The sequence below is a fragment of the Anas platyrhynchos genome, chromosome 4 (assembly GCF_047663525.1).
Source record: "Anas platyrhynchos isolate ZD024472 breed Pekin duck chromosome 4, IASCAAS_PekinDuck_T2T, whole genome shotgun sequence".
In the NCBI taxonomy this organism is placed as follows: domain Eukaryota; kingdom Metazoa; phylum Chordata; class Aves; order Anseriformes; family Anatidae; genus Anas; species Anas platyrhynchos.
In genome coordinates, this window is record NC_092590.1 from 55507963 (window position 1) to 55523930 (window position 15968).

The window sequence follows — 15968 nt, forward strand, 5'->3', positions numbered from 1 at the left end:
GTCAGCGCCAGACCCTTTGAGGAGAATTTAATAAGTGCAGAACTGATGTTTTGCTTCAAGGAAACCCCGTTTTTTATTTTTTTTTAGAGTTGTGTGAGGATTGAAATAAAAGTCTCTGCTTGCTTAACTACCTCGGCCAAAACTGAATGCCCAGGGCATGTAATGGTGGAGAAGCCTGCCATACTGGGTTGCAACTGGGGAGCAGCCAAACAGCACAGGAGCTCTGTAGGCTGGAGTGAAGAGAAATTGCATGGCTTTTGTACATTTTTAGGATTGCCAACAACTATCAGAAGCTTTGGGAAAACTCCTTTTCTCCCACAACTTTTCCAACTCTAATCATTGAGGAGAGAGGAATATATGTGGTTAAATGCACAGAGACCGTCTGGGGGAAATGGGAAGGAGAAGACTCATGAGTGGGGATTTTTGTGCCTTCTCCTGCAGGATTTTATTCCACAGTGGATGAGATAGTTACTTGGTGAAGAGGGTTACGAGTTTCCTTTGAAGGGAGTGTAAGGAAAGCAGTGGTCTCATTCAGTGTGTCTGATATCTGGCAGGTGAAATGCAAGTTGAAAGGTCCTCAGTAAATCTTCTCCAAAGAGATTTGCAGCTTGAGTGAATGTTGTTTCATCTAATTTTGGTTTCTTGCCTTTGGATTTTTCTCCCCAACATTGCAAACTACTTGATGTGAGCCTGCTAAAAACAACTGGCCTGAGCAGCATCCCACACTTTGTTCCAGTTACGAATCATTTCCCTTCCTCCTATGTGAAACAGCAGTCTTGGTAAAAGATTTAAAGCATTAATCCAGAAGCCTTCTAGTTGTTGTCATATGTATTACTGCACAGCTTCTTGCTCCTCAACGTCTCTGCGGTTCGTGATACTGGAATATTTGTGTGTCACAGAAAAACCTAATGAGCGTGGTCTTGTGCTTTGTGGCCCCACACTCATGGGTGCGTGTGTGGTGTGCATCAGGACATAGAAATCAACAGTCATTTTCTGTAGGCTCTTTTGGGTGCATTGGAATGAATTTTAAGCCAAGCCCAGAGGATATCATTTTCTGCTTTGAGGATTCTTGTTACAGTTTGTAATATATAAATCTGCAAAGCAATTTACATTTTTTTTTGCACAGGTATCATTTTAACACAGTTGTTTAAAATAGACACAACTCAATTTTGATTGATACAAGTAAAAATTTCAGGGTTCAAGACTAGGCTGTTGGCTTTTTTATTATTATTATTAAACAACGAGAGAAAAAAAAGGGTTAATGCAGTTCTACACACCTTTGGAAAAGTAAATTTATATTGAGAAGGCAATGGAGGATGTGCTGCTCTTTCAGGCTGTACCTAATTGGGATGTCTCCTGGGACTTCAGCCTAATAGTGGCAAATGGCCGTGACTGCTACTCAGACAGGACAGCATTAGCATAAATCACATTTAATGTGATTATATTCACCCAGGGTTAAGCATCTAAGTGATGCCTAGCCAGGTGTTAAATAGGTATGGCTATCTAAGTTGCAGACAATTACTGTAGACATTCAACAATTAAGGAGGGTAAAAGAGCAAATAAAAATGAAATTCCTTTCTACTTAGCACCTTACATTGCCCTTGCAGTTCTCTAAATTGCTTTTTAAAATGTCTCTTGGTAGCACTGCACTCTATGAAAAATTAAGAAATTTCTGCTGTATTTTTTAACTATTCAGCAGAGCCAGCCTTGCCCATTAGTCTTGTGCAGCAAAATAAATTTCTCACCTACTTTTCTGGTTTTCTGGCTTTTTTTCCAGAGTACTGATTTACACCCAGCTCCTGTATCCTGAAAGATACCGGTGGATCTTGTACTACACTTGCAAGTGATTAAAACATAATCCAGTCTATGCAGTCTCCTTCTCTATAATCCTGTACCAACAGAGCTGGTGTGTTTGTGTTGTGAACTTTCAGTAAATATAAAGCTTTTTGCTGCAATGAAATACATTATTCTCCCATTAAACTCCCTTGTTCTCCTTGCTGAAGGGAATTTTACCAGGAGCTGTGGTTCAAAGCCTACAAATTTCACATGTGCACACATCTTTTTGAGATGGGTAAGACTCCAGCTGGATGAGATGTGATCTATTAATCCTGTGCTGTAATCTGTATCCAGCGATGGGTTTTATAAAGGCTTTTCATTTTCTTCTCTCCCTTGTTCTCCCAGCAAGGTGTAAAGGCAGGAGAACGGTCAGAGGAGGCATTTGCCCTTTTCCATAAATTTCTATTACAAACACATTACTTAGCACTTCTTCATTATCAAAGGGGCTGGTTGCACATAAATCTCACTTAAATGTTAATCAGCTTCAAGTGAGCTGCCATCGAATGAAAGAGTAAGCGACCCAGAAGGGACCTGAAGCAAAAGAAGTATCAGAGAGCAGTCTTAGGGCTTGCTTGGTACTCGAGGCTTTGGACAAATTGTTAGTTGCCTTCTGGTCTTATGTAGGGAAACAAGGCTTCTCCCAAGTTTTATTCTGTTACCGATGATGCTGGGACAGATGCTACACAGTGCTCAGAGCCATGCCCTTTGCCAGGAGAGCTTTGTTGGCCCTGCACACAGAAATGCCTGAAGCAAGGCTGCTGCTGGGGATGGAGGAGCCACCAGCCTGCGCAGCCTTCTCCAGGTGCCTGCTGCTGGCCTGCCCTGTGGGGGTGCTCCTGGGAGCGTGGCATTGGGGTGACTTCAGGATTAAGGAAATTGGAAGTATTGTTTGCACGCTGTCAAAATGGGAGAGGGTGGCTTGCTAGCTAATTTTGATTGATGACTTGAAAGCAGATGGTGCTGGCAGGGCTGGGGATGATGCACTGCTGCCGGTTTCGAGGAACTCACATTTCCTCCTCTGTCTCAGCAGATTTACAGACGTGGGCCCTGATCATCTACAGGTTTATGCATATTCACAATTACCATATGTAATTAGCTGATTTACTTTGTTCAAGCTGTTCAGGTACTTAAAGTGAAACACTGGCGTGTGCGCCTGAAACACCGCTCTGCGGGCTTTATTAGCTCAGTCAAAATTGATGTAGTAGCTGGTGTTTCATTCGCTGCCGTAACGGTGCTGTAATTTCATACCGCCTTGTTTGCACATGCATGCTGTTACACACAGAAATATTTACAGAAGCAGCAGGACCAAATGCCGGAGTCGGGAGGTGCTTGTGAGAGGTGTTTGTGTTGAGGCCACGCTGCCCGAGCCGAGGGGTCCAGGGCCCTCCTGGCAGCTCCATCCCAGCACCCACCGGCAGTATCCACATCAGGAACTGCTGCTTTTTGCACTTCCTTAGGTTGACAGAGTGCGAGTGAGATTTCACAGGACAAAGAAAAGATGTTTCTCACAGCTTAGGGGGCTTAACAGGACAAACAGGAGAGAGGCATTAGCACTTCTTCAAGACATCCATGGTGGAGAGTGTTAGGTGACCTGGGGTTGCTACCAGCTCTGTCAGAAAATGAAAGCAGTGCGTTTTGACTAAAAGGAACATTTTTGTGGGCAGTATTTGCCCTTTGGCAAGTGCAGAGCTCTCATCAGGACTGCTGTCATCCTCCTCTAACAGGGACAACAGGACCAGAGAGGGAGGTGGGCCCCTTCACCACGAGTATGGTGACTTGGTCCCTTGGCTGCTGTTAGGCCTGCAGGGACAGAGAGGTGTCACCTCTGCCTGAAAAGCAGGCATGCTCATTAAGTGCTAGTGCTGTCCTCCTTCCACACGGCTCTCCTTTGGTCAGAAAACTGAATTTATGCTTGTGAGAGAAGTGAGGCTCAGCGGGCTGCCCCCAGTCCATGCCTCTCCCTTTAAAGGCCTGTTGAAAATACTCTCGCCTAAGGTGTTTCCAACTTACAGGGTGTAGTTGTGAGTGTTGTTTAATCGTGACTGAAATCTTGTCTTTGATCCTGACAGAGCTCAGTCTTTAACACCATTTTCGACATTCAACTCATTTTTATCTCTGCAATCCTTGGAGCGTTTCACAGGGAGGTGAGGTGCTGGCCAGATGCATGTAGTGTTGCTTCACAGACTCCCTTAAGGCCTGAAATCCTCACAGCTGATTCTAGGCCTCAGGGAAACCCTCTGCAGGGTGAGATTTCATGTGGCTATGGGGGCTGGTCAGCAAAACCCATCGGGGCTGGGTGGCACAGAGCCAGAGCCCTGCCTGGCCTGGCGTCCTGGGTAGTTGGTTGTGGCAGTCACAGTCAGTCTCTGAGGCTGTTAAAGCTTGAGTTGCTGGCAATGCATTACATCTTCCAAGCCCCTGTGACTTGTTTCGGTGGCTTTGCCCCATCTCGTTTTTTAGTAACAATATGTTTCCAATAGCTTTCTGGCTACCAGAAGATGCGAGTTATCATCTGTGTTTGTGCAGCCTCTCAGAGGTGATGGCTTTGTCTAATCCTGGTACCGCACAGTGCCCCAGGGGCTGGGCAGGTTGCTGCTTCGTTAAGTGGGTTGCACAGCACGAGCAACTCAGCAAAACAGCACAGGCTACTGCTCCTGGGATTGTCTTGTAAAGGAACACATAAATCACTCATTTACGTGTCCTCGAAGGAGTATTACTGATTTGAGGTTAATGCTCATAAATAGTAATAAATAGCCATGCAACTAATGGTACCACAGATGACTTTCAGTGCTGTTTAAGTTAATGTGAGCACTGGTTTCAGCTATTACATCTGCCCTCTGAAAGAACAGGCTTGTTCCAGCAGTGAGGTGTGTGCAGCAGGCTCCCTGTCTCTGCATCTTCGTTAGCCTGCAGCGATGGTCACTGCCAGCAAGTTTGGCGTGTGTGTGATTCCAGCTGGGAATCTTCATTTTGCTTTTGAACCATTCAGCTAGGAGGAAAGAAGCCCTTTTAAAGCAAGGCTTGGCACGCGTGCAGAGAAGCAAAGCACCATCTTTTTCCAGGACACTCAATGCCTCAGTGAGCTTGCAGTGCAGTGCAAGGGAAAAAGTTGCTGGGAGGCTCTTGCGGATTGTGGCTGAAGTACTCAAGCATGAAGCTGGAGCTAGGAAAGCTCCAGGCATCCTCCTTAATAGACAGCACCTTCCTGGACTATTACACTAGATTAAACCACAGTCTCTGGTTTTCCCTGATGACTCCAGGACAAACATATTCAACTCAATTAGCTTCTACAGTAAATGAAGAACTTGGCAATCCATGCTAAGTTGAACCCTGCTAGGGATATTTACAGACTTCACATATTTTTTGAAATATTCCTATATACAAATCACATGGTTTAGGAGGGAAGGGGCGTTATGGTTCTTTTTGTCCACGTGGGATATCCCTCCTATTTCTTCACCAGTTAGGGTACTGCTGGCAATTGGTTACATGTAAAGAGGAAAGGCAGTGAAAGGGGCTTTGGGTGTAGCAGTCTGCTGGGGGCTCCAGCTTCCCTGGTCAGGTCTAATTCCAGTTAGCAACTCACCGTCACTCTGCTAGAGAAGCAGAGTCCCAAAGAAATCTGCAGACAGCACAAGGGTCCCAAAGTAGGATGGGGTGGTGGCTGCTCAGGACATGAAAAGGCAGAGGTGCAAAACCAGAGAGTGCAGTGTCTGCACTCAGCTTGTGGTGACTGGTTGGTACAGTGCAAATTATCTCTTTTGTAGGGCATCCTTATTTAACTTTTGAAAAAAGAAGGTCAGAAATTTAGGCCAATTAATGTGAGCAAAGCTCAGCAGGTTCACATCTCCCTTATGCAACCAGATCTCTAATTATTATCTGCATATTTTAAACACTTTATATAGTCCTTTGAAATACATTGTTCTCTACCTAATGTTGTATGCAGTTTCTCAGCTTTTCTATCATTTAAGAGCTTTGCGTGTTTTCTTTTTTGTCTTATTCTGCAGTTCTCTCCTCTCCTTTGTCTTCAATAAAATATTTGAGTAAATTTTTCTGGTGTATTTACAAATGCAGTTGGAATTACAGGTTGTAAGTTCAATGAATCGCCAGTGTTATGAAACTGTAATGAGCTCTTTAATTGTATAGGTTAAGCATCAAACCTTAACTATGTTTTAGGGTATGCAAGTTATTAATTTTGTAGATCTGCTTTGTTTAAGGCATGCTTTATTCTCTGGCAGCTGAGACGTAACACTTGTTAAATTAAAGCAGGATGTACTGTTTTGCAGGTACTACTGTTTCTAACATGTTAATTCATTTTGTCTGTGCAGAGACTTTGCTTATGTGGCAAGAGACAAGGACACAAGAATTCTGAAATGTCATGTGTTTCGATGTGACACACCAGCAAAAGCCATCGCCACAAGTTTACACGAAATCTGTTCAAAGGCAAGTGGATTTAAAGGCAGCTGCATTAGTCTGCTGAAAGGTCCCTGAGCACAATGCATGATCGGTGATCTTACGCACCGTTGGTTTATTTTTTCTCTCTGGCAATAGGAAATGGTGTGGAGAATTTCTAAAGGAAAGGACACGAATGGGCATGGTGGGAGGGTGAGCATAAAGATGTGGGTTCAAAATGGAAAAAGAACATGCAGTTTCAATGAATGTGAAATGGTGATATGAAACCTCATATCAGACCTTGTTTGAATGGTATTCTTCAAGCATGAAAACAGTTGCTAACATGATAGTGCCCAATTAAAAAAAATCAGTGAGATGGAGGGAGTTAAGCTACTGTAGTTACAAATAAATGAAGGATCTTGGTACCTGTAGTAGTACTGTCTGTAATACTGGAGAGGACTGTTCTCTTCAGTCCTTTCACCTTACGTATCTGCCACCATTCCCTGGTTATTAATTTTGGTTTTCATGAATGGTCAGCTCATGAGTGTCCCCTGTATGGTCATTTCATGCAGTGTTAAGGCAGCACATCCTTTACAGCAGGAAAACCTGTTTGAAAGGCTTTATAGCAAGAAACTTAAACCAGACTGCTTGAAACTATTTTGAATTCTCTTACTGAGCTGTGGTGAACTTGAGACTATATTTGCTTTTTTAAAAATATTACACTGCTCATTCTGGTTTTTGTTAAAACGTGTCAGATTGCACCAGAGGAAGAGGGGACAGAAGAATACGATCAGTTCTCCCTGTGTAACTTGTCCTCCTCATGAGTCACAGCTCTTCCAGAAAAGCTCATTATTAAACCCTTGGGTTTTAAAATTCTGCTGATTTATTTTATGCCCGTGCTTGTTTCCTTTTTACATTTTGTGTTCATGTTAGTGAGTGAAGGTCAGAGGTGTCAAGTTCCTCTCTGTAGCCAGCTGTATAGCCTAAAAATGTTTAATTTTTGCAATGCTGCAGACAGGGCTACTGAATTCATGATGTTTCATGCCAACAAAGAGCAAATTTACCCTGTATTTATTACTGTGACCTTCCTGGCAGCAGGGTTTGCCCGAGGCAGCAGCAGAAGGTTGTCCTTGTGCAAAGCTGCCCGGGGACATGCTCGGCTCCCTAGCCACAGGGGCTGAGCCTGGCAAAGCCTGGACCTGCTGTGTCCCTCGTCCTTCTCCAGCTCTCAGTTCTCGCAGGTGTTTCTAGCAAGTCTAGCAGGGAAAAATGTGCTACGTGGGCCCTGCCACAGCTGCTTCTATCCAGCCAGCACAGCATCTAGGAAATGCCATGGTGGCTATACACAGGGGTATCTGTGCTGTCAGCAAGGCAGCAGAGCTGTCACGTGTGTAATTGTGGCATGAAACTCCCAGCAATAATTTGGGATCAGAGAGCAACTGAGCGTTTTCAGCCATAGCTAAGTGTAACACTGAATGAAATAGGGTTGTGCTGTTAGGCAGAGCCTGTTCCTTCGTAGTTCAGCAATATGTATAACTGATTCAGCCAGCGCTTGGCATGTGCTCTCTGGCACACCGGACCCCTTTGCTGAGTCAGGGCTTATCCCTAAGCTAGTGCGTATCATTTTTCATCCTCAGGGGGAGTACTGTCATATGTCCCTGTAACAGAAAATACTTCCAAATATGAAACTTAGAAGGAAAAAAAAGAAAGAAGTTTGCCAGAAGTATCTTCAGACCAAGCGTTGTCTGCTGGAACACTAGTTATCTCTGTAGCTTAATTACAATTGATAGTCATCAGTGTAAAGAAGCAGCTAAAAATGTTTCATACATGAGCTTTGGAAAACCTACTTTAGCTTCCCTGGGTCCCTCCTCAGTCATACATTTTTATGGAATGATCATCCAAAGTGCCTATTTTGAAGGGTTTTCATCTAGTGCTAGTATTGTACGTTTTGGGGAGGAACATGTTGCATTTTGCATGGGATTTTTAATTCCAGAAGAAACATAAAAAGGGAGGAAAAAATGACACGTAGCAGAAGATAGATCAGAGGAACATAAATAATGAACGCACTTCTTTGTACATTAAATATTTATATTTCTTGCTCTGTTACTCCTCTCTGCAATTTTTCTGTTGATAAAAATGGCTGTGTTTTTATTTATTTATTTATTTATTTATTTTCCTCTTCCATTTGTCTGTCACCTAGGCTTGGACGTCTCTTAGGCTCTTGATGTAGATAAAGAATGGTGAATAAACTGGCAGCAAATTAAAGTTCCTAAACCTGTTTAGTTATGTAATTCCTGACTAATTTCTGGAATGAGCCTTGTAATAGGAGTAAAGTTATACTTGGAGATACTACTGCACTACATTTTTGAAAAAATATCGCGTTATCACTGTCTTATTCAGATTATGGCTGAACGGAAGAATGCTAAAGCTATGGCTTGCAGCTCACTACAAGAGAGGAGTAACGTCACCCTTGATGTTCCTCTGCAAGGTACTATACATTACAGCTCAAATCCTTGGGATTGTGCTATTTTAGATATGTTTCATTTCTGCTGCTGCTTTTGACCAAAATGGGTGGAGAGGTCAGGAGTGTAATCCTGTTTTAACTACTGAATCTGGTAAGCTGGTATTGTATGAAACATTTTTAATTCTTGGTCATGTTTATAGTAATGCAGTCATGACAGCTTTTGCATTCCAAAACAGGAATTTTGCAAACACAAAATCTTACTTATGGCTACTTGCACGTATATCCTGCTCACATCAAAATACTCTTGACTTTAGACTGCACAAATTGGCCAAATATGCCCTAAAAGCAGACTACGCTCCAGTTAACCACATAGACTCAGAGGAGCTGTAGGACTCCTCCCCCTAGGTTTTATCATCAGTTTAAGCAACTTCCAGGGCAAGAGGTGCAAGTGGGTTGCTATCCGACCTAAGGGTCTTCTGCACACTCACTGCATGGTAAAAGCAAGTTGCCTTTGCAAGCCTTTGTTGGTTCTAGCTGAATAGCTGCTGTTTTGAAAGTATTCCCGGAGAACAAATGTACTATGTGTGAGCTTACAGGAAAATACATGCTTTTAGATCCACCAGTTCATACTAAATAGCTTACCCTTAATCCATCAACATGTGTAATTTTCTGCTCAGGCAGAAGTATTGATTACTTGTAGCCTGTGCTTAACACATTAACAGGGATGGTATTAAAACTGTTTCCAGACTTTATATGGTTATGCAGTGAAGCTCAGGTCTGTATGTCTCAGAGGCACGTTCATTTATATTCTCTGTTGTTTTTTTTAATATGTCAGCAATACAATGTGACCCTATTCTTAGCATAAATGAAGAAGAATTGAAGTGAAGAATTAGATGATGCAACATTCTGATTCTCTTAGAAATTATTTGGCTTTATTCTTGTCAGAGGAAGTGTCGATTTGTTTTAATCAATACAATATCTGCAGAGTATAATGACTAGGTAAACTGTTTTATGTTATTGATGAAATAAAAGTCTTTTTCCCAGCCATGAGTAGTGATAAACAGAAATCTATCTTTGTTCCCATGCAGTAGATTTCCCAACACCAAAGACAGAACTGGTGCAGAAGTTCCACGTCCAGTACCTGGGCATGCTGCCTGTAGCTAAACCTGTGGGTATGTACCACTGTGAATTGTGACTTCAACGGTAACTTTCATAAACTCTAAGGACTGGATTCTGGCTCACCAAGCATAAATGCATGGTTTTCAAAGGGTAGCACTTCTTGAACTTCAGTCATAGCAGCCAGACGTGAAGACATCTTAGTGTTCAACACTTCATGTAAACGTGTTTTGCAACCAGGGTATTTTGGGAGCTGCTAAGAAAGCATTTTCTTTATACTGCTTTCTCTGAATATGAGCTCTGCTACTAATGAGAAGGGCCTTAGAGAACTGAAATGGTGCAGCAGCTAAACACATTTTTTTTCTAAGTCAGAGGCACCTGTTTTGCTTTTGCAGATGAAGAAAACTAACTTCACAACCCATCATCAAATTACTTTTAATGATTCCAAAACAATGTGTTTTCTGTACTGCTATGTGCAAATAAAATTGTTACTGTTCACTTACACGCATTTTCTTCTGTTTCAGGGATGGATACTCTGAACAGTGCTATTGAAAGTCTGATGGCTTCCTCTAGCCAGGAGGACTGGATGCCAGTTACCATGAATGTTGCTGACGCTACTGTCACAGTCATCAATGAAAGAGTAAGGCAGACTGTCTTGTTTAAAACATGTTTAACATGAGTGTTGAAAGCTGGGAACATATAAGGTCTAGAAGAAAGTGTTCACTTTTACTAGAATTCATTTGCTTACTTTACATTTTATTTCTTTCCAAGGCTGTGAGTCTGCACACATCTCTGTTTTCTAGAGGCTGTTACTGCTTGTTTCAGCTTTGGCTTTATTTACCATTCCAAGCATATTCTCAGAAATATAAATTATAAGTATTCATTAGATACTTAAATTCAGTGTTATCCTTTCTAGAAGTTTTGAGCCTAAAATATTGCAGGATAAGCCCTAAGCAGCAATCCAACTTTATTCTTGGTATGGAAGCCAAAGGTAACACTACAGTTTGTTTCACATCCTGTCCTTTTATCTGCATCTGTTGATGAGGTGCTAAAGCAACATTTCTATACACCTGTTTATTCAACCTAAAGTTGGTAGTAAAGTTTTGTAAAATATCCCATAGTAATGCACATTCGTTTTATTCATAACCAGAATGAAGAGGAAATCATGGTGGAATGTCGTGTACGGTTCCTGTCCTTCATGGGAGTCGGCAAGGATGTTCACACATTCGCCTTCATTATGGATACAGGAAACCAGCATTTTGAGTGCCATGTTTTTTGGTGTGAGCCAAATGCAGCCAACGTATCAGAAGCTGTTCAGGCTGCTTGTATGGTAAGTGACCTTCAAAAGGCACCTAACAGTATGTAAGATTTTCCGCTACCTCAATAAACGTATTTCCAAATTTGCAATTATATTAATTTTCTGAGATAGAAGGAACACACAAAGCTAGTAATTGGGATTCTGATCTATTTAATGAGTCTGAAATGTCAATTTAGTGAGCAATGCCCCTTTAACGTCTTACCTCCACCAATGTTTCAACACCTGTGTAAGGTAGAGATCTCTTCCTTTGTTACAGAAGTTACCTAGTGCTGGAAAAACACTGTGCTTAGAGCTGTGTTATACAATGCAGTGACAATGCACTGAAAAATAATCCCTGTTCAACAATAGATGAATCCAGAAAACTTATTTTTCAATTTACAAAGGGTTGTTCCTATGACTTAGTATAGCAGATCTGTCATGTGCTAAAGAAGAGACTGACAGACCCACGTCCCATTGACTTCGGTAGGGCTGTTTGTCACAGTTAAAATGGAGGTTTGACTGTATTTCATAAGAAAATACTAAAAATGTATTTTAAATGCTCTGAAAGTGTTGGACACAGTGAGGATTGCAGAATGCTTTTGCTCTGTTGCAGTTACGGTATCAGAAGTGCTTAGTAGCCAGACCACCTTCACAGAAAGTTCGGCCACCCCCACCTCCTGCAGATTCGGTGACAAGAAGAGTTACAACTAACGTAAAAAGAGGAGTGTTATCCCTCATTGACACTTTGAAACAGAAACGCCCCGTCACCGAGATGCCCTAGCTGCGTACAAGAGAAGATTCTCCTAACGTTTAACTGCAGATAACAGTAGCTACACTAAGGAAAATGAACTGACAACGTTTGGCCTTCCATTTCAAATTGCTGATGCTTTGTCTTCAGAGAATTTATCCTTATCAAAACAATGTTAGACAAGCATGTTCTCTCGTTCTTGCCACCATCGTGTGATATGAAAAGAAGCATGAATAATTTTTTGCTGTCAGTGAGTTACACCATGAGCAATGGAAGGTCTGCTTGACTGTAAATACATGAACATTACCAAAACTCACACAAAAAAAAGAATATGGCCACGTCCTTCCCAGTGAACTCATGCTAAAGTCCTTGGAATGAGTGATGCCAGAGTTGATAGGTTCACCGTCTCGAGCTGGATTTGCCACAAACCAATCTTAAATCCTACCGCACTTTGCTCGGTTTTCAACACTGGAGTAGGTACCAAGGATCAGCTGCCGTTGAATTACTGTAGATTAAATACCAAGTTTTATTTTTTACTGAACTACACCTGTTAGTTTTAAATTGTTTGTCAGCATTGGTCTAGCAATCACTGCAGCATCTCCCTGACGTGCTTTTGAATCATTGCGTCATTTGATCGCCTGTTTCTACATTATGGTTGTAGAGAAGAATCATGTCTGATACCAAACCAATGCTGAAAAATAGAGGAGTGTTTTCAGTAATTGAGTACAGGGTGACCCACTGAAGCTTTTCATTTTTAAACATACAAATGCAAATGTTGGCAGTTAAACTCATTGTCCCGAATCTGTCATTAACCCATCAAAAATACAGTTTGTTCCACACAGAGCTCATACCAACCAAGACTAAGAAAGAATCGGTAGTTTTACTGTCTTAAAACTCTTACAGAGACTAAAATGTTACCTATCTTTTCCATATGAGTATTTGATTATATGTTTAATTAATTTTCTGGTTGCACAACTCCCCCTTCCTTTCAGAGTTTGTTGCTGAATACTTAGTGTGTCACAAAAAGAACAATCATATTTTTTATTTGCACAATTCAATGAAATTTCTTTTACTTTTAATGCTCTGTGACAGAATAATGTGAGAGATGTTTTCTAACAGGGCAGTGCTTCAAGTGGGACAACTTAATTTCGATGCTTTTGCTCCAAAGGCCTCCTGTAATTGCCTTGATCCACACAGTAGTGCAGATCCTGACAAAGTTGGCAAAGTATTGCCCCTTGAAATTGTACTTCATGCTAATCTTCAACTGCAGTTACATATCTTTAGTTTCTCCCTTTGCCATCTTCTCTTTAGACCTGCAGATTGGTACAAATTTTGGAAATGGAAAATTAAAGATATTTTTAACTACTGTTAAAAATGTTTTGCCTCCACTTACAGGTATGTTCCAAACTGTATCTGTCTCTGAAGTCTGTAAATTTGGTCACAATGTAATTCTAAAAGAATGTTGCCAAGGCTGTTTTTTACAAGGACTTTTTATTTTACTCTACTAGATTGTTCTAAACAAATAATTTTATTTTTTTCATATTGGAAGAAACCAACAGCAACACCTGGGCAAAGTAAATTGAGAATATAGGGGAAAATAATTATGATTCAAGACATTTCTGCATGGAAAATATAGAACTATTAGAGTAAAAGCCTAAGGTATGAGCAGGTGTAGGCGAAGGCTAGCTATGCAACTGTGGACATCTAAACTGGAGGAGCTGAGCCTCCTCTGATCTCTGCATGACAGGGAGTCTGCACCCGTGGCAGTGGAGCAATTCTTTCCTTTCCTGCTGCCTCCTTTGGACCAGATCTGTTGTTTGTACAGTTGGAAGAGAAGTCAGATCAGCCTAATGTGAAGACACAGAGAAATCAGCCAGGTCTCTGAATGTGATCCAGTTGGCTACTTGGCTGTGCAGATGACAGGTTATGCCAAGCAGGCAGGGAAAGCTGGAGGCGATGGGAAGGCAAACCCACCCCATTCAGGATTCGGATTTGCAGCTGTTCTACAAAGACTTTTAAGCAGTATAATCCAGTTTGGAAGTTGTACCTACACAGTGCTGAGTCTCCCCAAGAGAGATACAGACTCTGTGTTTAAACTAAACCCCCACTTAGGAAACAGCAGTGTAAAGGCAAGAACCTGGGCGAAGAACCTTTACACATCCGTGTCGTCAAGGCTAGAACATCTAGTTAGCTTTCACTAGCAAATCGTGCAGTTGCAGGAAGGGCTGAAGGAGAAGACAGGTATTTGAAAAGCTGTAGTCACTTGCCAATACGTGTTTTGAGTTTTGTGTCCGTTACCAAAATGCTGTTGATTTTGCAAATATTTAAGCAGTGTGCCAAATGGTCTGAATACATTTGGCCCTTTTGCTGCAGCAGAACTCCTTATTTTCCAAAAAATTAAACACACCCAGGTGTTTGCAGAATCAGAACTATTTTGCAAAGCCCATTACCTTTTGTTAAACAATCTATCAAGACACTTTTACCATGGCCAAAAATGTATGTATGCCATACGTGTGTTTGAGTAATTGTCACTGTTTTAGTTGATGTTCTAGCAACCCTTCAGTTATCTATGCATTTTTTTATAATACCTAGTGATTCTGTAGGCAGGCAGCCATGTTCAGTATGCCTTGTATGTCTGATGCCATATTTTAAATTAACCTGTTAAATACAGCTTAAAATATTTTTATTTTATTTATTCTATTTTTACTGAAATATCCTGCATTATTATGTTGATGTATTGTCTTTACTGGACGTGATCTTGTAACATTCTCTACTCTGTATACTATAGGTTGCCTAAAAAAAGGCAAGCCTTGTAATTATTTGTAGTCACATTTTTATTGAAGCCTGTAGAAAAATCATGTAAAGCAAAGCTAATTTCTTAATTTTTTCAATGCAAGTAGTAAGTTAGAGGTAAGTATCACATGTCAGTCATGTCATTAATGTGCTCCCTTGCAGAAGCAAGGAGATTTATATTCACAGTCGGAAACTAGAGATAAAAGCCTTTCTTTTGAAATCTGCAGTGCTGGCTGTAGGTTTTATTTAAGCCACTTACTTTCATTTGAAGGGGGAAAATGGGATGCGGGAGATGTAAGGCCATAGAGGCCACCTACAGGGGGGTTAAGTGGGAGTAACAAAAATTGCATGGAAGGGGCATAGAATCCACTCACAATAAAATGAGTTCTTAGTGATAAACATTATGTGCAGAGCCACCTCTGCCTCTTGAAACAAGAGGCCCCTCTGTGATAGGAAGAAAAGCTGGGGAGTATCTAATAGCTTAGGCCAGTTCTGTGTCATTTACTGAGAGTTCAACATCCCTTTTCATTTTATCAAGCATTTCATAGGTCATTGTTTGATTAGGGATCTAAAATTGTTAGTAAAGCACCCACAGAAAACAGAACTTTATTTCAGCAGCTAATCGGGGCTCAGCCTTTACAGCGTTACCAATAATGCCGTGATTCCTTCCTCGGGCAGGTCAGTACTTTACTAAAACTTGTGCTGTACAATCAGCAGAAGTAAGTTGGATTTATTTTAACAGCATTAAGAAAGAAGGAAACAGCCACTGTTTATTAGCAGAGCTCAGTCTTGCACAAAGCACCGAATTGACACTGAAAAGGATAATTTTCCCTGCTGTTGACCACTTCTGCACATTTAAATGTAATCTGTTCTGAGAATAAATCTAGCTGCATAAAATGATTGTCTGAACTGTTACTGGGCCATGGAACTGGGAAATTCTTTTTTTTTTTTTTTCCAAATTGTGTCTGGGAGGGAAAAACATACTGGTTTAGAGGCAATGGAGCTTTTTGTATCTGGAAAGCTGAATTAACAATTTCTAGTTGAAAGTTACAAATATGCAACTAGTTTTCTTATGAAAGATACAATGTTACTGGAAGAAAATCACTTTTAAAGTGTTTGAGTACTCAGGCTTCTATTTACACGACAGCTGAAGTCAGCCCCAGATATCACCACCATGCGATGGTTGGTGCTTGCAGAGTAAGCTGGTGACCTGCGCAATCGAGTTCTTCACTAGCGGCTCTTTGATATTTTTGTTAAGATCAAGCTCATAACTGGTTTAGCCTCCACAACATTTCAGGGACTCAAACCTCGCCAAGCAAGATAAG

The 15968-nt window shown here is 41.3% G+C and overlaps 1 protein-coding gene across 37 annotated transcripts in view; it reads left to right on the forward strand.

The window, feature by feature from the left end:
• The window catches only part of APBB2 (amyloid beta precursor protein binding family B member 2), a 159324-nt gene extending 144455 nt beyond the window's left edge, over positions 1-14869 (forward strand). For 32 of the 37 annotated variants that reach the window (XM_072037674.1, XM_072037680.1, XM_072037660.1 and 29 more), the window contains 6 exons: positions 6162-6276; positions 8626-8713; positions 9778-9861; positions 10330-10445; positions 10956-11135; positions 11716-14869. In XM_072037674.1, the coding sequence (XP_071893775.1) occupies positions 6162-6276; positions 8626-8713; positions 9778-9861; positions 10330-10445; positions 10956-11135; positions 11716-11883 (751 nt within the window). In that variant the 3' untranslated portion in view covers positions 11884-14869. The remainder of the gene's footprint in view (positions 1-6161; positions 6277-8625; positions 8714-9777; positions 9862-10329; positions 10446-10955; positions 11136-11715) is intronic. The other 5 variants (XM_072037682.1, XM_072037683.1, XM_038177982.2 and 2 more) reach the window with 1 other exon arrangement.
• The last annotated feature ends 1099 nt before the right edge of the window (positions 14870-15968 follow it).